Below are 27,700 nucleotides of genomic sequence, written 5' to 3'. Positions count from 1 at the left end.
TCACCGATTTTTGACGGGTAGTACACCCCTTAATTCGGCAATCCAACTTGTCCCAGAGGTTCTCGATAGGGTTCAGGTCTGGGCTCTGGGCAGGCCAGTCCATTCGATTAACCCCATTGGCACCATATCAAGCCTTGGTGACCCTCGCAAAATGACAGCTGGCATTGTCGTCCTGGAAGTAACAGGGGTCCACCCCATGCCAAAACGTAGGAAGCGCATTGTTATCCAAAATAGTGTAGTAGGCATGGGACTAATGCCTATGTTGTTTCCTACAAGATATATACCGGAGGGCGTGACGTATCTCAGGACCACTGATATAGTCATTTGCATAGGTGTCCGAATACTTATTGGTAGATAGTGTATTTCTATGTCTTAGTAAAGGGAATTTTTACGTTCATCAACCTAAATTTACAACATTAGCGAATCTAACAATCCTGCAATTTTCGCATTATAATCCTCATTAGTACGATAATTGCCAAGAGAGAAAAACTATGATAGCCTAACAATGTTAATTCCATCCATAATTTAAGATATTTGCAATTAAACTTGAAGTAAAAATACGAACTTTGTCGGAAAAGTTGGGATTCGAATTTTTCTTACTTGTGGAGTACTCAGCCGTTGCTATGCTGATGTACCAAAAAAAGAGGCTAGCAAATTCATGAAAATATCTTACAAGATGCGTTGCTATGGTGGCTTAAATTTGACTTAGGTTTTAAGTGAGTTAGGCTCTTTTCAAAAAGATCTTTGATCAATTTACAATTTTTACGTTGAATTCTGGAAACGCAATCGAATAAACTTTAGTCATAAAATAACTGACTGAAAAATTACCATGCTGTTACAAATCACTGTCAATTGTTGGCATCAGCATGACGTTATTTGCATTTGAGATTATCTTTCATAATTTAAAATCACGTTTGTTTGTTTTTATAATTGCCACTTTTGATAAATTTATGAACATTTTCCTTTATTTTTCTTAGTTCTATTATATTTTTTCTATTATTCTACTTTATTTTACTTAGTTCTATTACATATAACTAAGTATGTTTCTATGATCTCTGTTGTTTTTGTAATTAGGTAATTAAAAACCGTTTACTCAATGCTAAATTTGGGCTGAACAAGCTATATTAACTTAATGTTGCCATAATTTAACAACATTATAAAGTCACAGCTCATTTCTTTATATTAATACAAATATTAGAAAATGGCTAATACGGTGACGTAACACCGATCCGCGTGCTATTTATGTTGATTAGTAGACTATTTTAAAATAATTAAACACTAAAGAGCATGCGATTAAATCATAAACAGAATTGTTTACAATTTCATTTATGACTATGACTATTGTTAAACTAATGCAAAAAAATTATTTTTCAATCAATTCTCCCGGACGGAATAATTAAAAATTTTAACCGAGCTTTTGGATGGGTGACTGAAATTTCTCCTTGTAATCAATTTTCAAATTTAAGAAGACTACCGCTTACAATTCTGGATTTATAAGAGATTATAAATTTTGTTTCGCAACAAAAACAAACAAAATACTGAGTAAACACAAAAGAAAAGTTGAAAAAATAGACAATCTTGAAGAATATTACGGATCAGATTCAACAACTGCCCCTTTCTAAATTTAACATAAAGATGAATTTTTGGGTACGTTTTTAAATAACAGAGTATGCAAAAGATAAGAACTTAGTGGCATTGAAAGTTTGCGTCACGTTCCCAGAACCTTCAACCCGGCTGACTTACCTTCAAGAGATTGAACCGTCTCAAAGTTATTAGAGACCTATTGGAGGGAAGGGCAGTTTCGGTTTTATAAATCTAATAAAGAGTGTCCTAAATCCTTTCCGATTAAAGACACAAAAAAATATTCGAGAGAAAGAAAATTGTAGTAACTTTGATTTGTGAAAGTAACGAAGACTTATAAATGCTTTCTTACTTTTCGAGTTTCTCTAAAATTTTAAGAATGACAGTTAGGATGTTAAGAATTTAAAGAGGTACTCAAAAATCTGTTTCAGATAGAGAAGTTAGAGAATTGAAAATCTATAAACTAAACAATGCCGAAAATTTTTTTGACAAATTCAAAAAAGATCCTTCAATGTTGCAGATCTAAGTAATTTAAAATCTTCAAGTGTTTCTCAAGACGATGAAGGTGCTTTCAGAGTTCACACAAAGTTAACTAAGAGAGAAGATCGCGAAACATCCAACTCTATACTACTTCCAAGCAACCATAAGCTAGCAGAATTGAATATTTGCAGTATGCATCTAACAATGTGCCAAGCTGGAGTACAGATATTTATGTCCAAACTGCGAGAACGATTTTGGATTAATAGCGCTTGTAAAACAATTCGTCAAAGTTTTGTGCAAATGGGTAAGATGCAGAACACATCAGGACATACTATTCGAGAGTAATGCGTCGCACTATGAGTATTTGCGAGTATTTCATTTACGTCGCACTAGAACTGCACAATGAGCAATTGTCGATGGTCCGGGAACTATCGCCGAGGATTATCTGAGGATATACCATCACAATTTTGATCCTCTGCAGAGGGGATTGATCCTCCATTTTGGTAGCCTGACAGCCTGTGCGGGAAACCCAACATTTAACTGTAGAACAGTTTAGCGAGGACCAATACCGTGCGCCCTTGATACCTTCCAGGCTGATCAAAGTGCTCACCCAGCCACTCACTGACAGCTGCCAGTAATGCTTAATGTTGCTTTTCGAAGACTCTGTAGACTAATGATGCTTTTTTGAGATTAATACTCTATTTTTATAACTCATGTGAGTTTACAACAGTTACTCATGACCATTAGGTCAAGTTTTGCCTATCTTTAACCAGCGTCCTCTATGTTTATTCTGAAAATGGCGCAGAACGTCAATATGAAGAAAAGCCACAGTTTTGAGAAAATGAAAAGCGTTTGTGGTCTAATTTTCTAACATTTAAAAACTTACGCCATTACTAAATTATCTGGGCTCATAAAAATTTTCAAAAAATAGGAATAAGGCATTGATTTTGATAATTTTCGTATAGATGGAAAATGTCGCCAAATTGGCGATTTTTAAAAAAGTTTAATAACTTTTAAAATATTTTACTTGTTTTTCCGTTCTAAAGCCCAAATAATTCTTTACAGCAAGGTGGCATATACAGTTTAAAATTATAGGTTTGCTTCAAGTACAATAAGGCACTTAAACTGGCTTTTTTATTTTCCTTGGTGAAAGAGCTCCGAAAAACCTTGTTAACACGGGTGTCCTTAGTATCAGTCCACTGTGGAACTTTCATTAATAGAATAAATTCTTAGATAGATTTGTAAATATGCTCGTGAATGTATCGTTAAGGCTGATACTTAAGGTTATAAATTTTTGAATAGTATGATTATCGTCATATGCATATATTTTGCTGTAGTTAGTTCTAAAAAATATAATATTAATAATTTTTGTGGGTGTGTCATAAATTTTCATTATAAGTGTTATCAATAATTTGCACAATTTTAATTTATTACTGATTCGTAAATATTTTTAACAATTATACTACCTCTGAATTTCTTTAAAATATTAAATGATTCTAAAAGTGTATCCATGCATTACTTGCCATGCTTAATTCAATAGGTTTTGCATATAAAAGAAAGTTGAATGGTAGAAAAATGTCAGTATATTCAAATAAACAACATATAATTCGAAGCCTGTTTCTTTTGTTGCAAGAAACCTCTCACTTCCGCATTCTAAACTTTACATAGAAACTCTTACTGATAAAAAAAATTATAAATTTAGTTCACGCCTTACCTATTTGTTTGTATAAATAAATAAAAAATTGTTCACTTCAAGACATACAGTAAAGAATTCAAAGAAAGAATTTTTTATTTTATTTTCTGTGATCCATTCAAATTATAATTCAATCTTTTCAAAACATCGAATTTTTGGAAGAAAAAAATAATAGTCTTTTTCTCGAAAAAAATAATAATCTTCTTTATAAATCTTTTCGCGACCAATTGAAATATTTCTGTGATTGCCGTTGATTGTATTTGGTATATAGGATAATACTCTTTTAATGCGTCGTTTTCATGAGAATTATAATCATTATGAAAATTAATTTGTATAAAACCGAGTAAAAATAAAATATTGTTAAGCATATGTTTTGCATTTGTAAATTTTTGAAAACTCACTGTGTAAAGACGATGCTTATTCATTTCTTCCGCTACTTTCATTTTTAGCATAATATCTTTTAGGCAGTTGTAGATCATTTTTTCTCGGAGCTATAAAAATTGGCTCATTATGCTGCAAAGTATTTTTAAAAATATTTCATAACAAAAAAAAATAATATTTTTGTTTAAGTCAATATGACTAATTTGATGGAATATTTAAGACAAACATATCAGCGTGATTTACCAAAAAGATTGTTCAGTTTAATATACTAATGGATCACATTAATAAAAAACATATATATTAATTTCGAATAATTGTACATGTTTTTTACCAGATTAATGATTAATCCTTTTCCTTTATTGCCCGTGTTCGAACTTTTCCTTTTTATATAAAAACGAAAATTCACGCGACAAAATAACAAAGGCTGGAAAAATTTATGTTTCTTCAACAAAATGAACAAGCACTTCGACAAAATGAAAAGCGTTTAACAATACGTGTGAAAAGCATTAAACAGTTTGAAAAAATACCTCTTTTTTCTTCAGTGGTTCTAAGGAATTAAGTGTTCTTTCATACGCCATTTTATACCACAAATGATTCTAAGGATAAAAAATAGATTTTTTAATATTAAATACTAATGCATCATATAAATTTTTTAAAAAAAGTTCACGCAATGTATGATATATTTGAAAATTTGAAAGAAAATTTATTGCAAAGCTTTTGTGGAAAAATTTGTTGCAAAACTTGTTTGTTGCTGCCATTCGTGGGGGAAATACGCTAGTTAAGATAATATTTAAAATTTAAGATAATTTATCTATACAGCTTCCTTTTAAACACTAATCCCATTTTCCACTTAAAAACAATTTTTTCAATTTCTAAACATTAGTAAGCATACTATCCTGATTAAAATAACATAGAGATGTTTTTATATTTTTAAACTCTTCCTACATGAAACATTAATTTTGTATTTATTAATTAATAATTCGTAATTATTAATTTTGTAACATTAATCTCTGAATTAACAGAAAGTTCTCAATTTTTTACCAATAAGTCAAAAACTTTGTAAGCAAAGATTAATAACTTTTTTTTCCAGTTTATAAAATGAAAACAATAAGATATATTTCTCACAAATGATATAATCCAGGGATTAGCGCTCAAAATTGAAAGAAATGCCAGTTTTTTTTGAGAAATAATCTAAAAAATTAACATAAATTAATTAGTTTTGACAACGGAAACAAGTCTAAAACTTAACTGTTTATGAATTTAACGAGTGACGGTTACATGAAGATATCAAAACCATGGATTTGTTTACATTCGACTAAAGTTTTTTTAAAAAATGCATTTTTTGTGTAAAACTATATTCTATGCGTATTATATAAAATAAATTTAGGGAACAACCACTAGAATATGCTATTTAACAATGCCAAAACTGTTTCTATTAAAATTGGATTAATTGTTTAATTTTTGAATTTTTTTTATGCTTTATGTTTGATTTCATTATGTTTATGATTCATTACCGTATATTTAAATAAACAAACCTATAAAGGTTTAGGCTGTTAGAAAAATATTTGATATGAGAATAGTTTTCCAAAGCCCTCTCTCCCAGGATGCATTTTATATTTTGCCTTTTTTTTTTACATTTAAGACTTATAAAAAAAGCCTAGACTAACTGTTATAAGATAAAAGTAATAACTAAAATGTAAAAATGTTATTCTCACGCAAGCTTTCGTTTAAAAAAGAACACTATTGATCAAAGGTTGTGCTTCTTAGAGTATAATCGAAAACTTCGATTAATTATTTCGAAAAAGTGCTCAAATTTCGAAAAGAAAAAATATAATCAATCATCCGTTCCTTACAATCAGCTTCCTTTGATAAATAAAAATTAAAATAAATCTTTATTTTTTATCAACAATTACAAACAATATTTAGTCCTCTTCTTTTAGTAATTTGAAAAATTAATTTTTAATTCAAAAGTTTTCATTTTATAATAGGTATACAGGTACAGCAAAAAGAAATAACTTATTAAGATTTGTAATCATTCTTTCATGAACTTTGTCTGTTGCAATGATAAAGACTATGTATTTAAATTTTTAAAAAAAATAAAAACTTTAAGTACAAGATGTTTGAAAAACATCTGAGGTAGTGACAGTTTTTGAAGCTCGCACTATGCACTTTACATTTAAATGTGTATTTTCACATTCAAGACTAATAGAATAGATAAAACTCAAGAATAATAGTAAAAATAAAAGTAAAATATGAAATGTTGAATCCCAAGAAACCCTTTGTGCTAATCAGACCGCTACTGATCAAAATTCATACTTCTTTTTCTTTAAGGTGTAGTCTACCTGTATATAACTTTTAAATTAATTGTATTCTTCGAAAGCATAAAAGAAACGTTATTTTTTCATTGAAACCAATGACGCGTCGGTACAACAATCTGTTCAAAGGTCATATTTGCCTTTCATACTTATAACGATTAAAGAATTTTAAGTGACGACACGAATCCTTGTGGGTGTCCACCGAGTTCATAGGGTAGAACTATGCTATTAAAATAATAAATCGTCCTTTACTCTTTGAACTTTAAGGATAACGCATTTGCAAATATTTCAAGAAGATTTAAGCCTTATTCATATTTCACAAAATTACTTTCAATACAAAAATAAATATTTTACAATATTTTATATAAACTAATGCAACTAAATTTATTCGTCATGCTTTTTGCATGCGTTTATAAAAAAAGTGCGTTAAAATTTTGCTATTTATTCAAGTAATTTCGAAATATAATTAGAGTCTAAATCAAAACTAGATTCTGTCTAATACTTGAAACTGCAAATAGTGATTCGAAAAAGAGAAGAAAAAATATTACCAAAATTTTTATAACATTGTAGTACAAACTATAGCAATTGAATTATGATATTTGATGCGTTTAACTTTTCAAGGAGAAATTAGCATGTTTGAGACATTTGTTCCGTAGCTGGAAAAGTTCGAATCCGATCGACAAAACTCATTAATGATATTATATGCTTGTTTTAGTAGCTTGTAGTTATAGCTTTAAATACAGTAACACTGAGATGAATAACGAAAAGTTGAAGATCAGCAATACTTATCACAAATTTTCTAAAACTTGAAAACTTTATCAATCTATTGAAATATATTCAGAAAAGACACGTTCAAAAAAACGAGAAAAAACTTTTGTGAGAAACGAAAAATTTCAAACAGAAATTTTGTTTATTATATTCGAATCACAAGCAAAACGGGTAAACTGTCTGTGATTAGTTGAGCACCAAAATTTATCTAAATGAACAAAACAATAACTTTCCCGAAGAGTTAACATGCAGTGCATCTACGAGGCAAATTTATCCGGTGAATTCTCTAAATTATAGACATGTATTCCTTTTCTTGCTTTTAAATTTCCATTAACTATTCAAATTACCTGTTATATGCAAACTGATGTTAAATATATCGATATTTTGTGAAATAATTAGCTTTCAAAAACTATGATTGCTATACTTGGCACTTTAATCAAGTTATTAATTAAATATCACAAAAACTTATGTTTTGAGAAAACATTTATTTTCTGACTACATTATTTTCTGTCGAACAAACTGAAAGTGATGTTCTGTCCTTACATTTAAAGATCTGAATAAGCTAATCAATAAATTTCGCCACTTTAGCATACTTTACCACTACGCATACGCATACACTACATACCACTTAACACCTTTTGTATCTAATTGCCACCATTTTTGATATTGAAGTAAACTAAAGTTTTTACAGTGCATGTAAGAACATTTCTTATTTACTTTTTCACTGTTATAGTTTTATTTATTTATTAATTCATTTTTCTTTTTGTTTATTGACAATACATATTTTTGCATGTATTAGAATCAATTCAATGGCTTTATTGCAAAAACATTTTGTTAAAAAACAAGTACATTTTTAGTAATATATTCGCTCTGATTCTTTCTCGCAATTGTTATTTTGCCAATTATATACTTTTTGCACGATTACTACAGTTCTTAAAAATGTATTTAGTTCACCTTAACACCAAAATAGGTGACAACAATACACCAAAATGTTTAACAATGTAGTTACATGCTCTTTGGCCGATTAAAAAGCTAAACGAAATATAACTGAGTACAGCTAACATGATTTCGATGTGAAGCAAGCAATTAGTATAAGGAAGAGAGATTTTGAGGGAAACTTAGCCAAGTATAGTAACAGATTCCGTAATCATTCTCTTTCGCATGCCTGATCTTGTCAATTTTAAAAACTATTTGTCGTGAATCTCTGAAGATACACTGCAAGAAAATTTTTTATCTCAATACTAAAAATGGTGGTAACTATTAATACCGAAGTGGTGACACTACACCAGGATCGAAGGATACTTCCTGGTGTAGTAAAATACCAAGAATGTTCTTGTACACTACTTGGTGTAAAGCAGCCACCACCATTTTTGATATTCAGTAACACAAATATTTATTCTTACAGTAAAGTATAACAGGCATAAAAGTCAGTATAAAATTAGTTTGTTAATCAAACATACACACAGCACAGAGAAAATATTAACACAAATTCGAACTAGACTTAGCAAAATTGAAGCGATATTATAAAACTATTTAACACAATTGATGGATTTATGTAAATCTCCTTATGAAAACAGCATTATTATATTTATGATATAAATAAGAACATATAGTCTGTCTAAAAAAAAAACTTCTCTCGCCACAAGGTGTAAGACCGTCTGCTGTTATGGAAACGTAAAAAAGCGCATTTTAAAGAGTTGAATTTAACAATAAATTGAAGAAGAATTATCCCCTTTCTCTCGCTTACCCGAGACAAAACCTGTCTTAAATATTGGCTAAACACTCCTTTTTAAAATAGTTGAATCTCGTAACCATAATCACCACCACTGTTGCAAACGAAAGGCGAGGGGAGTTCCTTACATGGACAGTCTATACATATCTTTTATAACAATTTACTTCTGCTTTCTTGTAATGTTTAGCTAGCATCGTGCGAGGTGAAAATAAACTTCCACTTTCTTTTGCTCGATAGGAACTAAATTACCGTAGTTATTTGACGCTTTTCGTACGTACGTTGAAATTGGCGAAAATAATCCATGAATGGAGTAAATGTATGTGAGCTTGGTGTAAACTTTCTTATTTATTGACGTCTAAACATACTTACACTCTCTAAAGTGTGTATGAATGATCGTTTTCGAAACCAAATTCGGATAAGCACTACACCACAGATTTCACATTATAGAGAAACTCTAATTATGAATCATATAGAATAGTTGGGATTATCATTATAATCCCTAGTTAATATTTTAAAAAAATTCTATTTTATTTGCATGGCAAAAGTTTCTTAATCTATTTAAATAATTTGGTTTTTAAATAAAATAAAAAAAAGTTAATGTTTTTAATAGCAGCGTGAAAATATGAGATTTAATGTTTTTTCTCTTCTTTTTCTTATAATAGGCTGTCAAGCACAATTTAAAAACTGAATGCAAATGCCATGGTGTCTCTGGATCGTGCACTATGAAAACTTGTTGGAAAACTCTGCCAGCATTCGCTCAGATTGGGGACTATCTCATGAAAGCTTACAAACAATCTAAAAAAGTCGTCCCTCACTGGGGACCTATGGTCACGCGAACGCCATCTCATTTAAAACTAAAGAAATCCAAACGTGTTCACCGTAAGCCCAGACCGAGAGACTTGGTTTATTTGGAAAATTCACCAAATTATTGTGAAAAAGACTTGTCTCGTGGTTCATTAGGGACTGTAGGCAGAGAATGCAACAGGACATCCAAAGATATAGATGGCTGTGATTTATTATGTTGTGGCAGAGGTTATAACACGCACCAGTACATAAGAACTTGGCAATGCAATTGCAAATTTCATTGGTGCTGTTATGTTAATTGTGATGTATGTAGAGAAAGAACAGAGAATTATGTTTGTAAATGATATTTAGGTACAGACATGAAAAGCATTCCAGAAGAAGTGCCAATGACCCTGTTTCTCAACAGTGGTTCAAAGTTGTTTGTCATAGAAATCGTCATATCAGTATGCCATACATTTGGTAATGTCAACTTCCAAATTTAGATAATCTAGCTTTTTTTAATAACCTATTTCAATCTTTTTTAAGCATTTTGGTTTACACTTACCAAACTAATGTTCCTTTGTTGTAGAAGGTAAGTATGGAAAGCAGAAAGTGTAGAGCTTTTATGTTTGATTTTGAGTTTTAAAAAAAAATTAGATTAGTTTTATTGAAAGAAGTAGTTGTATGCAAATGGAGTTTTTAAAAAATGTTATTAGATGACATGTGTGTAATATGGAATTGAAATGCATTTAAATTTGTTTCATCTTTCTCATTAAAGGAAGAATTATATTTGATATTTTTTACTTTATTATTTACAATGTGATCTTATTTATATCAATGAAATTAGGTATTTTTCTATAGAAACAATTCATGTTTTATAAGTAATTCTAGTGTAAAATAAAATGCATATACAATTTTGTGTTTTTGCAGAAATAAACAAAACACGCTGAGTATAATCTCTTTGAATAACGTGGAAGTGGAAACATTTTTCATGGATCCCTTTCAATGAAGTGTGTAAATAAAAAGAGGTCATATGAAGACATTTGTTGATTCCATTTGTTTTCAGAATACTAGCCATTTTTCTCATTTATCTTAATCCCTTGATTAGAGATTTATCAAAAGAAAAATGGAACAATTATAAGAGTTAAACACTATCGGGAGTTGTATCTCTATGAAGCATTCATACGAATGGCATTTTCTCCTCTTTGAACTGGGCAATGATAAAAATTTCTATGGTACCAACTATACACTTCAAGATGTCAGAGATACAATCAACATCCGCTTACTTTTCTTTCTTTTTTTTCAGAAAACATAATATTGACTTTGCATTTTATTTACCTTTGCAAACAAAACGTGAATTAAGAACTGTAAACTGCTTAATTTTACTCATTCAAAAGTTTCTTAACGTATCATTGATTTTCAAACTAAAATAATGTAATGGGCTTGCTTCGCAGAGACTCGCTTTCTGATACTTCAAAGAAGAAAAGCTTTTTCATTTTCTCATCAAAATAGTGCTCTCTAATAGATATGTTTGTTAAGTCTTATTGTAAGAACTGGAATTAAGTAATAAAGTAAAATCATACAAATTCATGCTTATTGTGTACAATGATTAAAAAAGTGGTCGTGAAAAAGTTTTATTTGAATCAATATTTTGCTTCATTTCAGATTTATAGCCAAATAAAAATTTTAAATGCTTGACATTATCCATCGAATTTTTTTTTCACTTTCATGCAGAATAATTATTTTGTTAAAAATGTTTTTCAAATAAATTGAATTATCAAGCTTCACTTAACAATTATTACTTAAGATTATTTACAAGCATGTGATGCAATATGCAAAATAGTGAATAAATATAACTAAACACTAAGAAAAATTAGCTGCAAAAGCATCAAAGTCTGCATTGGAAACTGCAAAAATTAAATAATTCACTTTCTTATTAAGGATTATTTAAGTATAATCAAACTTTACTTCGCACCTAATAAGTTTTGTACTTTATATTTTCATATGTTTATAACGCACTATATTTCTGAAAATCAGACAGAAGTATAATTCTCAAAATTTTAATACTTTTCTTTCTGATTTATAAAATTTTAATTCTGAATTTGGAGCAGCTCCATATTGATTTAAAAATATAAGTTTCAAATAGAAGACCGTGACTAAAAGCAATCAATACAGTTTTAACTCAGAAGGTGGAAAACGTTAAAAACAAAATTAAAAAAAATTATAATAATGACAACTAATGAATAAAAAAGAGCTTAAGCCACCAACTCAGTGGAAAAAAAGCAGGTTAAACATAATATACCTCCCTCCCATTTTCAGTTTAAAATAAATAAAAGATATGGGAAAAAACAAATAATAAGAATATCAAAAACATTCTGGAACGATTAAGGAGTTTGTAGTTAACGACATTCGACATCGTTCCTCTTTTAACTGTCACCGTGGCTGAGAACCGCTCAAGTTGGAACCTAGGCGTCGTTCCTCTTAAAAAAAGATGGGTGAGTCGTGGTAATACATTAGGCTCTATGAACAAGAAGTATTAAAAATAATTTCACGTTTGACTTAATGAATTCCAAGACATAATTTACATGCATGGAGTTCAACCGTTCAATATAAAAGGCAAAGATATTTTTAATTTTTGGCTTTAAAAAATAATTAAAGAAAATGTTTCAGAATAAGGCGTTAAAGATTTTCACAAGTTGACAGTTCGTAGAATATAAGTTTATGACGCCCACAAATAAAATATAGCAAAATTATTTTTTAAACAATTCAAAATTTATAGGTATAGTACATTAAGTACGCTAATCACTTTTTAGTAAATGAATGCTGTTACTTAAATGTGCTTGAAAGCATTTAAATTTCTTTACATTTTTAACAGGAGTGATAAAAGCTTACTGGCTTAAGGAAAAAAAATTTCTTTCCTATGAATAAAGGAGTATCTGTTTCGCTTTATATCATCTGTTATTTAGGTGGTAAAGGATTAAAGGAATAATATAGCTGGAATTGCATTTTAAAATATCAGTGTCATTAAATAAGCATTAATATATGTATAGTAGTCGTAGTAGTAGTAGTAGTAGTATCTAAAATCCAAATTTGTCTGCAAAGTTTAAGTAATCAAACAAAGATTATTATTGTATAAATTCAGGTTAATCTAACATACATGTAGTGAAATTTGCAAATATATGGTCTTTAAAAAGTATACATAAAGACTTTATATTGTGTAAATACAAGTTAAGTTTTATGCATTAATACTAACAAAGGCAATAAATACCTATGCAGCTGAGCCTGCAATCAAGCAACAAAATTTTTACTTTTCGTAATTTGCAATATTCTCTTAATTCAGATTTTTAATTTTTATTGGAAACAAAATTAAAGACGTTTTAAAAAAGGAGTATCAGTAATTTGCAGATGCTGTGTTTCTCTACAGCAACCGCTGCCCTGCTAGAGAGTTTCTGTTACCAGGTAAGATATACACCTCTTTCATAATTAACTTACATTTTCAATTCTAATTCAGCGACATAAAACCAATGAATGAGATCTCTATTAATATGTAACTCAATTCTCCGAAATTTTTTGTTTAAAACTATTTGTAAGTAAGTTGTTTTGGATTGGCTCTACTCTTGAACTTAGCGCTGTAGTTAAGCATAGAAACTGTTTTTTTTTTTTTCAAAAAAGTACAAATGTATTGGTTTTTTTATATAAATCTTATGCTTTTTTTTAAGTTTTGAAAGTTTCATCAGTAATGAGTAATTGCTAATCTACATAAATATCTAATAATCTCATTTCGTACTTTAATTACTGCATAAAAGGAATATTAAAAAAATATAACTGCAATTTTTTATATTATAGATCAAGAAAAGCCCATCAAAACAGCCTTAAATTAATGCTAATATTCTTGTACATGAAATAAAATTTTCCCCAATTACAAAGATTTTTTTCATTAGATCAAAATTACTTAGTTTTTATTTCGTAGCTATTAATATATAATAGCTTAATAATACAAACAATAATCAGTTTTTATCAAAGTTAAATTAAGGCTAGAGGGCACATTACAAAAAGAAATCCTTTTTAAATAAACTCGAATTTTATTCCTGATTTCGCCTATAGGAGAAAAAAAACCATTTATCATTATCAAGACATGAATTCATTAACAAAAAAGTTCTTGTATGCTTTGTTTTTAATTTGGAGATTTTCCTCACAAAAATTGGTTACATTTTCATTTACAAATAATGATTACATTTTCAATTACAACACAATTAAAAAACACGATTTAATTTAACTGCATTCAAAATATAAAAAAGTATTTTTAAAGGAAAATTTTAAACAAGACCGGTTTATGCTGAAAAATTAAAACTTTAAATTTACAAAAACAATTCTCCCAGAATATTTCGAATAACCAAGAACTCCCGTTAGATGCAGTGGAAACAAAAAACAAGATATGAACAATGACAAAATAATATCCTTATTATCCCATAGCAGAATTTAAGGAGTGAACCTGCAGGATTATCTGCATATATTCAAATTTATCTGCGACATCAACGCAGTCAGACAAAGATAATTATTGCTCAGATTCAGCCTATTCTAACATAAATGTAGCGAAAATAGCCAATATAAGGTCCTCAAACATATTTGTATGATTATGTTAAGAAAAATCGATTAAATCCCTTAAGCATGCAATCAAGTAACCGAAAAAAAATCGTTAATTTTGTTCTTTCAAGAAGCCGTTTTCTCTCAATTTAGGTATATTTTTAAAACAAGTCTCAGCAATTCAGCAATCTCCCTCATGTTTTTGCTTGCTTAAAAAAAAACTTAGATGAAAAAGAATCTGCTGGTACTGTAATAATCTACAGCGCCAGAATTATGTTCATAATGCACTAATAAAAAATGACTAAACCTTCAATACAATATGCACTGTATAAAGCATTTACCAATTGAATAGATAAATATGCCTTACAAAAAAAATTCAAACAAACTGGAAGTAAAGCTATAGCAATTTGAAGGTGAAGAAAAAACAATCTATTTTAAACAATTTTAAAAAAAAGCAACCACTAAGCAAAAACTAACTTCATTACTTAAATTTCGAGATTTTCTATATTAATAAATAATAAAATCTTCATCAATATCGTAACTCCATTCAATACGCTCTCAGAAAATTTATATAATGGGGAAACCAATTTTACTAATTTTCTCAATCTTCAAACCAATTTTCTGCAGTTTTCATAAGGCGTAAAATTAAACCATATTTCCAGTAATTTTAAACCAAAGCATCCCGTACTTAAGTGGGATAAAAATTTACTTAAACATTAGATTAATTCAAGTAATATTCGTTCACGTAACATAAAGGAGGTTCTTTAATCGTAGAAAAGTTAAGCATTAATTTCGTGGACAAAGGAGAAAACAATTTGTTGTGTCAGCAAATACGAAAAAAACATCAATTAACAAAAAGATAATTATGTTAATGTTTAAAAGCACTCGATATAAATAATGACATAATCAATGAAATAGAATTAATCATAGCAAAAAGTAAATACTAATAACAGAAATTAATTCACACAAGACTTGTTCACCTTACAAAAAGTGAGCTTTTCGAACGAATTTGAAATTGAATCTTAACTTCCAGAGCAAATTCCTTGTCAGCAAATAAATAAAAACCAGAAGCAGCCCATTTGCAGAAAAATATTTTTTTAAGTTTTTAAATTTTACATTAATAAATACATTACATTAATAAATACATAATTTTACATCAATAAATAAAGTAGTTTATGAAACACAAATACTCATAGAAGAGATAAAAAGCCATGGAAAACACTCGTTCATGTTATAAAAAGAAAGTTTTTCAAACGAATTCAAAAGTTGATCCTTAATTTCCCTAGCAGGGAAGAAACAATTCCTTGTGAGCAATTAAAAAAAGCAAGAAGCAACCATTAGCAAACGAGAACTGGTTATGGTTAAATATTTGACCCTCCTTCGATTATGATGCTGGTTGAGAGTGGCACAACCCTTTTCTTCTATTGTGCCAAGATTTATTAAATCCCGTCTCCTGCTGTGTTTTAAGTGAGACATCAGGGGCTCAAATTTATGTTCCAGCTTCTCTTTTGGATTAGTTTTCTACGCCTTCTACTTCTTGGAGTGTCATTTTAAAAACGAAACACTTTGTTACATACACTTTCTCACAGGAAGTGCTGCAAGATTAGGTGTGATTCATTAGAGACAAGATCTATTTTATCAAGCTGGTAATAAGGAAAGGATTGCTACAGGTTGCTCCACGTGATCTGCAATACTAAGATATAAATAAATTGGAATGTTTTAGTTTCTTACTGCGAAATATATCTCATGAATGCGTTTAACTCAAGATTTCGAGATACATTTTCAAACGACAAATGGCGTGTGAGGCATTGTATTAATGTGTTTAAATATTGACAACTTTAAATATTTATTTAACTCGTAATGTACGAAACACTGGGATTCTATAGAATGCATAAGCAATTTATTAAATGCTTGGCATCTTTAGTTATGTAGGAAATGTTGACAATCTACAGAATGTCTACAATCGACCGATATGATATGAAATAATTAATATATCCACATAACTTAGGCATTCTATAGAATGACTAATAAAAAACCAAATATCATTCTGCAAAATAGCTTGACAAAGTGCTGTGCTGGCTCAAAGAATAGAGCAGTCGCCTCCCAATTAGGTGACCCAGTTTCGATTCCTAGCGACGAAGTTTGCTCCCGGGTCGCTCCGACCACAGTGTTAACTTGGAATATCCTCAGTTGTAGACGGATCATGGGTTAGAATCTCATTACCGTCAGTCCACCCGGAGGTTTTCGTAGTTTATATTTCCATGGCGCGCAAATGCAGATTAGTTCTATCAAAAAGTCCTCCGCGAAGGCTAGTTTGTCCCAATACTTGATCCAAGAGTTCCCTTGTCTTCTGGGTTGCTATCTGAATTACGAAGTTAAACTTTTATAATCGTAAACTTAGAATTGGGTTGGCTGTTTAAAGTTTGTTATACAATAACTTGAAGAAGTATATAACTGTCATAATTCATAGTTTTCCTAAAAACACCAGACATTTTATAAAATAGACATTAAAAAATTTCGAATCAAATTAAATCAAGTACTTGCACTTTGGGTGCATCATCCGTAAAATCTATCTTTTACAGAATTTTCAACGATTTTAAAGTAGTTATAACTGTAAGATTTGCGGTATGTCAGATTTTTTGTTCCGTATCATGCACTGGTAAAAATGGACTTCACGGTAAAAAATTACCGGTACTTTTATCGTAATTTAATCCGAAATTTTTTACAGTGTAAGTGTTCTATGGAATTCTTGACAAGTTATTCTATAGAAAATGCAGGAATTTTACACACTGACGATAACATACATTATACCTTGGTATTATATGACGCTAAGTATGAAAAAATATTCATGATTATGCCATTAATGTTATATTATTTAAACGACTTTATACTCTTTCAAAAATAAATTTTCAAAAAAAAGAAGTAAAACTGCCATTAAAAATTCGCATTATTAGTTATCGGAAATGTATGACACACCGGCTTTCCAAAGAATGATTGATGAACTTCATAATTGACCGATTTGGCATTCTATTGAATATATAGACAATATGTGAAATATTTAATCGTTTCATACTTAGCCGGGCAGTTTTCGACATTCTATTAAATGCTTAGGTAGTTTATAAAATACCAGATTTTAATTTTTGTCTGCTGAATTTATATTTCAATTAAGTTCTGACTTGTAGTCAACACTCAAATTGATGTACAAAAAATAAACTTAAAATTTGGAATATTTCTCGTTTATTTATTTTCATACCTTTATTACGTTGACATGTTCGTATTTTTAAAAAAATGATATTTGTGCAATTAATTTATTTTTTTTCATGTCATATAAACTATTAGAAAATTTGTCTTTTAAGGAAGATTTAATAAGTTTCCAAAGTTATTCTATTTTTTTATCCAATTGCGCTTTCTACCGTTCATACGAGGGTTGCTATTTATTTTTCTGGCCTTGGCAACAGTAAGTGTTGCTAGACGACCGCAGACGATTTTAATCGAAAGTTTGATATTTTTAAACCTAAATTCACCAGCCGATTTACCATTATAGCTTCATTTGTGTTGTTGACAGTAAATTGAAAAGTTCTTCTCTTTCAAAAAATGGAATTGAATCGTGAACATTTTCGTACCATTATTTTTCATAACTTTCGACGTGGATTGTCAAGACAAGAGTGCTTCGATGAACTTAATTCTTTATTCAGCGATGAAGCGCCATCCTACGGCACTGTAAAAAATTGGTATAACGAATTTAATCGTGGTCGATGTTCGATTCAGGACGAATCCCGCGCAGGTCGTCCAAAATCCGTTGTTGCGCCAGAAAAGATCGATGCTGTGCGTGAACTGATAAAGCAAGATCGTCATGTGACATACCGTGAGATAGAGGCGTCTTTGGACATTAGTATGACTAGCATCAATAAAATATTGCATGAACATTTGAGCGTAAAAAAAAATTGTTCGCGTTGGATCCCGCATAATCTGACAAACGCTCAAAAAAAGGCTCGTGTCGATTGGTGCAAGGAAATGTTGGAAAAATACGTTCAAGGTACATCAAAAGCTGTGTATAACATCTACACAGGTGACGAATCATGGATCTATGCATATGAGCCGGAAACAAAACAGCAATCAACTGTATGGGTCTTCCAAGACGAGGCAAAACCAACAAAAGTTGTTCGAGGAAGAAGCACATCGAAACAAATGATTGCCTGTTTCTTCGGCATTAACGGTCATGTAACAACAGTGGCGTTAGAGCAACGCAGGACGGTCAATTTTGAATGGTACACGACCATTTGTTTGCCAGAAGTCATCGGAGAAATTCGAAAAAAGCAGAAGAACAGGCGAATCATTCTTCATCATGACAATGCGAGCTCTCACACATCGACTCAAACAAAGGCATTTCTGACAGAGCAAAAGATCGAACTGATGGGTCATCCACCGTACAGCCCTGATTTGGCACCCAATGACTTCTTCTTATTCCCACACATCAAAAATAAATTACGTGGACAACGATTTTCGACCCCCGAAGAAACGGTTGATGCATTCAAAACGCATGTTTTGGAGTTACCTCAATCAGACTGGAAAAAGTGCTTTGAAAATTGGTTCAAACGCATGCAAAAGTGTATTGATCATCATGGAGAATATTTTGAAAAACAATAAAACCAATTTCGATCCTACATATTTGTTTTTTCATTATTAGGCCAGAAATATAAATAGCAACCCTCGTAAGTAGCAATTTTACTAAGAAAACTGATTTTTTATTATTTTGTATTTTCCTTTTTATGCTAGACGTTCTCATTTCATTTCAAAGTAATAATAATAATATTTGTAGCTGAATTCCACGATTTCCCAAATTTCAAACTAATTTTCAACATCCAGGGGGGAAATGTTAAATTTAAATAACGAAAACACTTTTTTAACATATTTTGAACTATTCGAATAAAACCAATTTTTGCATAATTCCCTAAACTAGGAGAACTTTTTTTTCTTTTCTGTACTATTGGACTACTGCATTGTTTTAGTAACCATTTCTACCAAATTCTTAGTTCATTGGCAATTGCAATTCATATTATATTTTAATCACATAAGTAAGATTGCAATTAATAATTGCAGAAAAGTTTTGCAAATTCGCTTCTTCTTGAATAAAATTAAAACTATGAAATTGCAGTTTACCTTGATTTAACGCATATTATGACTCTGAAACTTCATTTACTCATTTAAAATAACTTTTTAAGCATGATACTTAAAAAAAAAGAGCGGAAAGAAATAGTCAATAAATGTATTTTTTAAATATATCTCACCATTTCATTTCGTTTTCCATCTTAAATCTGAAAAAATGTGCCATTTTTGTGAAAGATTTTTTTTATTGTTTCTTGAAGAACATACATTACAGATTCCTTTTCATTCCAAATTAGAGCTTCTATCACAGCTTTCCATCTCACTCCATTTGTGGCCAAATATTTTACCTTTCTCTATGTCTCTCCTATTGTTTTCAAATCAAATTAAAATTGTCTTGCGCAAAGTATTTTTAGGTCTTCCGCTTTTTCTATTGCCCTGAGGGTTCCAATCCAAAACTTGTTTTACTTTAAATTTTTCAGGTTTACGTAGAACATAACAAATTCATTTCCATTTATTTATTTATTTTTTTCAATTTCTAGATCAATCGGTTTCTGTTTTGCTTTTCTAAGGATTTCTGCATTACAAATTTTACGGAACCACTTCATACGCAACATTCTTCTTAAACACTTAATAAATACTTGAAGCTTTTTCATGTTATTTTTATAGCCCTGCCATGCCTCAGATCCATATAGTAGGACAGATTTAACATTAGTATTGAAACTCTAAATTTGTGATGTTGTTGTTTTATCCAGAATTTTTTGAGAAAAATGAAACTGCTTCTAACTTTGTTTAATCTATTTAGTATATTTTCATCAGTTCCTCTTTTATTGTTAATTATACTTCCAAGATAAGTAAAACTGCTTGCCTCCTCTAGCTTATTATTTTCTAAAAATATGGCATTTAATTGTTTAGGATTAATTTTCAGAATTTTGGTTTTATTTTAGTTGATAATAAGCTCTCTTTTTCTTTGCCTCTATGCTGAAAATGTTTATATTTGTTTGCATGTCTTGAAGGGTGCTGGTCAGTAAACACAAGTCATTTGCAAAATCAAGAGCAGAAAGATATTCAGCAAGGTTCCATCTTACACCCTTTTCATTCTCTGATACTCTCTTCATAATCCAGTCGATAACAATTAAATAGATTGTTGGAGAAAGCATACAACCCTGTTTAACAGTGGAAACAACCTTGAAGGATTCTGATTGTTGGCCGGCATGGATAACTCGTATGTTGTAATTCTCAGCAGCTACCACTATTAGTATTCCTAACGAGATTTGCATATCTTAACTTATTCTAATTTGTCAAAAGTGGGTAAATTGATCATCTTATAATCAAACCATGACCTCTGATTTCAATGTCGCGATAGAGAGTCGTCGTGTGGGCCGTTTGACACGCTACCATCACAACTATGACGAGCTCGACGGTCCCAAAACGCCAAACTTGAATGACAAGTCTGAATGTTTAAAAGATGCCTGTTTAAGGCGAGCCGGCAGTGTACCAAATAAAAATAAAAATAAAAGAATTCTTTCTTTGACCGAAAAACAAACTTTCTACAGAAAATGCATGCCTTAAGCAGGTGACAATCTGAACTAGTAAGTAGTAGGAGTTTTACAAAACTATCATTATCCCACACACGCAGTTTTGCGTTTGGAATTTCTCTAACGGAAGACACACACAACAAGGTATAGGTGAACCTACGCTGATTTTTAAACTGAAAAATTAGGGATTCTTTTTTTATTTATTTCATTTACTTTATCTTCTCAGGCGTGGGTTGTCCTGTGTGGCAACGGTTTATAATAAAGACAGTGGGGGTTTTTTGGTAATATTATTTATATTCTTCCTACTTAGGTTGTTTTAAATCTTCCTGCATTCTATATAATAGATTTTTCACTTGTAGGTGGAATTTTATTGGTAAATATTTCTGTCAGCAAACGATTTCATAGCTTGTTTACTCTAAGCGCTTGTCAGCAAAATGAAACTGTGTTTACTTTAACTTCAACTTTAGATACTTATTTCAATTATATTGCATTTATTGGCTATAGTGTTTTTGCATTGCATTTTTCATCGTTTGGGCAAATATTGCTTTATTTTATTGATGTTAAAAGCATTAATGATGTTAAAAGCATTAATACATCATAAAAATATAAAACTAGAAGCTTAAAAATCTTTTGCGTAATGTGCGTGACTGAAATAGAAAAGGAATTTGTGAGTAACGCAAAAAAAAGGAAGAATGAAACCACTTCTCGTGTTATAACAAAATAATTATCATATTTGTAGGTAAAAATAATATTTCAAATCATATTGATAATTTATAATTGTGTCCTTCATTCACTCGGTATTAAATGAAAATTCATTTTTGCTATTTATTTGATAGTGAGCTGAGCTCACTATATATTTACTATTTTTATATATGCTTCTGAAATTCTGAAAAAAGCACATAGTTTGAAAAGAGTTAGCGTAAAACAGTGAACAGTTGTTTTCCTAATAAAACTAGGTATAGAAAAATGCTGATTGGTCTGTGCTGATTTGAATTTAATTTCACTCTATATTAAAATAAGAGGAGAAAACAACGTGTCTATTCAATTATAAAAACGTAACTATCACCAATTTTAAAATTTTTGAATATTCACTTTGTTAGTATATTCTATTTTGTTGCTAAGAAACCATAAAAAATAGAAATATGAAAACTTGAGTATGCATATGAAAATGGCAGGAAGAAGAAGAAAACGCTGTTACAAAGAACTATAAAAAATGTGAAACTTCACTTATTACTTTACTCTTCTTTTTCATTCTTCACTTCATTCATTATTTTCTTTATTCTTTAATGTATTTTAAAGTTTGATCGAACAGTGGAACTTCTAAATGACGAACTCTCAATAAAACCCAAACCCGAAAAATTACCTTTCATATTAAAATAAAATTTAACATTTGATAAAGAAAATTATCTTTACCTATTATGATTTATAAAAAATAGTTGCTAAATATTTCTTCTTCGTTAACTGAAAACTTAGCGCAAAAATAATATATGTTTCCATTTTAAGACGCATTCTTATTTCTTAAAGTTATAAATAATGCTTATATAGTCTTTTTAATGTTGTCAAATTCAGTTTCTTATTTAAAAATTCCGTAATAAATGGCCCATAATAAACAGTTAAATAAAATCTATACATAAAGATTAGTAAACTAAATGTTTCTATGTTACAAGCTTTGGGAATAGGTATTTCAGTGAAAAAAGTATTTGAATCAAAAAACCTTCGAAAACGAATTCTGACTTTTACTGTGATAAATGAAATCAGAAAAACAAAAATTATTTTAAAAAAGGGTTCAAATTTCTTAACTTTTTTTACTTTTAAGTATTTAAAAGTAAAAGTTGAATTAACTCTCTTAAGTATTTCAACTTTTTTATTTATACTTTAACTTTATTTTCTACATTAATAATACTCCAGCATAAAAGTAACCCTAGTTTATATGGTTAAATGAATTACAGTTCGTGAAGTATGATGACATCGATTTAAATTTTAACTGAAAAGCTAAACGATGAGGAAAAAATAAATTTTGTTCTCTCACGAAATCTAAGTATTAGATCTACACTTGTCTCTGCGGGGGATTCTGGGTGAAATATCAAGTCACTCCTGTGGTCTTGCTCATCATTTTTGAGCTATTTCTCTTTTAAAGAATTGCAGCAGAATTTTTTTCATCTATTGTGGCTTAAATCCTTTTCGCGTCCACTGTGGATAAACGCAAGGAAAAACAAAATTCTGTTAAAATTTCAGTTCTCTATAGTAATAACATTTCTAGCAAAAAAATAAAAAATAAATAAATAATAATATAATTCTGGTTAATAAAACTAAAATATACTGTATTTAAATCCTTCATGTAGTAACTTTACATTCATATGATAATTATGTAGGAATAGAAAAATCCAGTTTTCAAGATTATAGTTCTTATTACCTAACACTTAGTAAAAAAATGCAAAAATAAAAAATAAACTTAACCGAATAAATTGTTTTTATGTCATGCTCCAACATATCATGTAAAATTACCAAATTTCATCACAAATTATAAAACCATATTTTATTGTTAATTTTTCCAAAATCATTTCCAAAGTGCTTCGGTAAGAATTACAGAGCTTTTTGATGTTCTCATAGAGGTAACACACAACACGGTAAATTTTATCCTATTCTGATAGTACTTTTCTTATCAGTGAGATGACCATACTTTTCTTATCAGTGAGATTGATTAGAAATGTTCAAATTATTAAATCTCAAACTTATATTAAACTCTTAAACTACGTATAGTGATAGTTAAATAAAGTTCAAAATTCAAGAAAGCGTCCAAATTTACTGATTTAAGATGATTTGACTCACTTTTTGTTTTACATATTATAGATAATAAATTAAAATAATTTAATATGCAATTATGTTTTATTTGTTATTTATTATACATTTAAAAATTAGACAAAAGCAAAAGATTCAGCGTGTGCAAATCTTCCCTACAATTTCAATAAATATATTTTTTTCAGTTCTAGAAGTTAAGGAACTCCATAATTTCATCAAAAACACCTAAATGAATTTGAATTACGTACTTCAGAGCTTGGTAGGACATCCGAGATTGCCCTAAATTTTATTTTTATGCTAGCTTTTATTTGCTGCTTGGCGCTATGGTAATTATCATGCTTTTTGTAAGAAAATCAAACATTGTTAAAGAAGATTCCAATCATAAAGTATCCAGCCTAACATCAGCGATATACATTTGACAAGAAAAAAATTTAAACCACTTATGATAGGAAAAAAAAATATTCTGCTGAAGTTTTTTGAAATATAAACAGTTCGAAATTACGAAAACTTCTATAATTTCTAAAACTTCTATGAAGTAGACTTTTTACATTATTAAGTATAGCATTTTTAGCTTAAGAGATAAACAATAAAACAATTTAAATTTTAATAATGAAAATGCAAACTATTTTATTGAAAAATAATGGGTTCAAAAAATATGAAAAGAATGATATCAAAAAGAACTGTTCAATAAATATTAAATTGGAAAATAATGTGGCAAAAATACTGGCACTCAGTGTGCCGGTACTTAGTTAATCCGGTTTACATTTTAGTGTGAATGATCCAAATGACTTAAATGCTCCACGTAGTTATTTCCTTGAATTGCAATTGAAAAGAAAATGAATAATTGTTAGTGTTTGGGAAAGAATTGGGGAAGTATCAAGTTAATACTGAAATTTATGAAGTTTGACGTAGTATTTTTATATGAAAACAACGGTATACATAGCAAAAGAAAGACTTATTGGGAATTTTTATGACGAACGATTCTATCAAAATATAGCCTGCTAGAACCCAGCTTTCAAACAATAAAAGACAACCTCCGCACAATTACGTGTTCTACAGGTGTTTAACAGCAGAAAAAATACACCTTCGCCAAAAAAGAAAGAAAAATCAAAACTATATCCTCAACAACAGATGAGTAAGCTAGTAATAAACTGAACATGGACTAATTAGTCATTTATAAGAAAAACTGCAGTAACTCTGCCGTAAATTTCAGCACAAAAGATCGTAAATCTGTCAACGAGGTTACCTGCCAATTGGTTAAAAACATTGATTGAGCTAAAAAGGAAAAAAGCAGGACCTTAGACGTACCTTGCCGTTTCTGGTGACAGACTCAAACAATAAACTACTGCCCACTTAATTGCTACGAAGCAATCGACTGGGATTACCCAGGTGATATTTAAGAAAAAAAATTATAAAAACTATTAAAAAACATTCAAGGAATTCGCATAATGTAAAAAAATGAACTATATTGACTAATGGGAAATGTGTCTTTACAAAATTGTATCTGAACATAAGAGCGTAAATTATGCATTCTCGTTTCTGGTAATTCCACACCGTTCAAAATAGCAGCTATCTTAATATGGTGCTGACAAGGAAGCGCTCCCAAGCTGAACTCTGCTGGTATTAAAAGAATTGATTTGATAGAAAAATATAGCCTGAAAATTAGCTTCTAAATTACAACGGTAAAGCATTTAAAATTAATAAAAATCTGCTATTTTAACGCCAAATGCAACAGTGTGTGACGAGAATCCAAAGAAAAACATCAATTTCCGAAATCAAGTAATCCTATCACTGTGTGATTTTCCTTCTAAATTTTTACTGTATGATTCATTGTGAAACTTTACTGATATTAAGAGAACTGTTAAAAAATATGTAGCCTACATTTTTTGCCAATAAATTACAGAGGTAAAGCTATATAAAAAATAACAGAAAAATATTTGTACAGAGAGTTTACGATTCAGTATTTTCTGTTTTCAAAAACAAATACCGAGTTTAATAACTGTATGATTTTGGTGACCATAACCTGATTTTCAATATTATTTTACTCCTCTCTTAATTCATTTTAGAAGCTAATTTTTTGGATATGCTTTAGCATTAAGTTCTAACACCTGTAAAAATTTCATTTAATTCTATGAGTTTAGCTTAATAACGTTTCTTTGTAAACTAAACTATCGAACTTATTAAACATGATTACACGAAACTGTGTTTTAAATTGCATGAAAACATGGCTTGATTTAGCACTATATGTAGAATGCAATAAATGTGCACTGTATTGTAGTTTTGGATAGCGATATCGTAATTAAAAGATATCATAATTCAACTAATTCTCTGAGAGTGTAAAAATGAAATTCTACCCAAAACAAACTACATACAATACAGAACTATTTTAAAAAAGGAACTCCTGGTAAAGATGAAATGTACAAATAATAAAGCTGCCCGAAAAATTTTTGAGGTTTTTATTTTATGTACTGTCATTGTACGTTCTTATATGAAAAAAGTTTTGACTGTTCTGCCTTGTTTAATAGAAAAAAAGTAAATTCTTAAGAAGAGATTACAATAAAATTTGTATGATTTGATTCTCGACAATTATTCATCTTGCAGTAACATTTAGTGGTTTCAAAAAACAATCCGAATCAATTTCATTAAATGAATTGTAAAAACCAACAAATGCGTTTTCAAAAGAGTATTAAGGGGCATTTTTAATAATAAATTTTAATTTTAAATCATAAGTATCTATATAACGGCAAAGCAATTCAAATCTTTTCACTTCATTTCTTCTGTTTTACTAAGTATTAACTACATATTTCATTAATTTACAAGAGTTCATTCATTTACAGGAATTCATTAGTTATGAGATTATCGCGAGATACGATAATCGATTATAAGATCGCATATCAAATTCATTTTTGACGGGCTAGACTTACTCGAAATAGAGTGGAAAGAACAGTTGCTAACCAAAACAAAGGCCATGCTTTAATGAACAATCAGGATTGATGCTCACGATGACGAATAATAATACATCTCCCCTATACTATATAAAAAATCAAATACTTTAAATATATTAATACCTTAAAATGCATCTAATTCATGTTAACTATTAATTTATAAACTTAACTCGTTAATGAATTGTAAAAAAAAAAATTTTATTTATATTCATGTATCGATATGTATTTATTTCATTTTAAAGAATGCATATTAAATTTTGTATACTTCGGGATGTAAAATTGGGATAACAAATTTATAAGAATTCTGACAAAATTTTCTGATTGTGATATGCTTTCATGTGTAACTAATCCAGTTTTAAAAAATTTTGACCAGTTTGTTAAATTCAACGATTCATTAAAGCAGATACCCATTCATGATTCTCCCTATATCAAAGAATTTTTAAAAAAAATTAATCGTAACTCGTTTTTAAATCAATATATACCTTTTTCTGAACTTACACAAAAATTAAATAAATATTTTATCTAAAAATAAAAATACTAATGCTAACATAAACGATAAATGCTATCTTAAAATATTCATAAGCCCCATTTTTTCAGAACGTTAAAATTACTTAAATAAAAATGCCTATATATGAGAATTGTTTTTTTGTCTCTTTTTAATACTAAATTTATCCAAATCTTTTAAAACTCAAAAACCTCAATTAGAAACTATTATTTTAATAAAAACTATAGATTAAATGAGACAAGTGCTAGATTCTCCTACGCTGTAAAAGATTCTGGATCAAATTACGGAAAAAATACCTGCATTTCCGGTACTTTTTTCCGTAAATTCTATTTTTACCGGAACATGTTGCAGAACAAAAAATCTGATATACTGCTATTTTTACAGTACTATTTACCATAAAATATCTGAATCACTTTATTTAAATAAGAATTTAAGTAAAAATTATCGTTTAATATTTTACGGCAAATATGTATTTTGTGGTAAAATGAATTTT

General features: G+C 29.4%; 1 protein-coding gene across 2 annotated transcripts in view; it reads left to right on the top strand.

Annotated features, from left to right (window-relative positions):
* The window catches only part of LOC107442309 (protein Wnt-7b-like), a 100,257-nt gene extending 88,938 nt beyond the window's left edge, over positions 1–11,319 (top strand). The window contains exon 4 of one of the 2 annotated variants that reach the window (XM_016055841.4): positions 9,613–11,319. In XM_016055841.4, the coding sequence (XP_015911327.1) occupies positions 9,613–10,098 (486 nt within the window). In that variant the 3' untranslated portion in view covers positions 10,099–11,319. 2 annotated transcript variants of the gene reach the window in all.
* Positions 11,320–27,700: the final 16,381 nt, after the last annotated feature.

The sequence above is a fragment of the Parasteatoda tepidariorum genome, chromosome 2, assembly GCF_982258835.1.
Source record: "Parasteatoda tepidariorum strain Cologne lab strain chromosome 2, Ptep-v5.0, whole genome shotgun sequence".
Lineage (NCBI taxonomy): Eukaryota > Metazoa > Arthropoda > Arachnida > Araneae > Theridiidae > Parasteatoda > Parasteatoda tepidariorum.
Note: the sequence above shows the minus strand (reverse complement) of the source record. Positions and strands in the feature narration are given on the sequence as shown.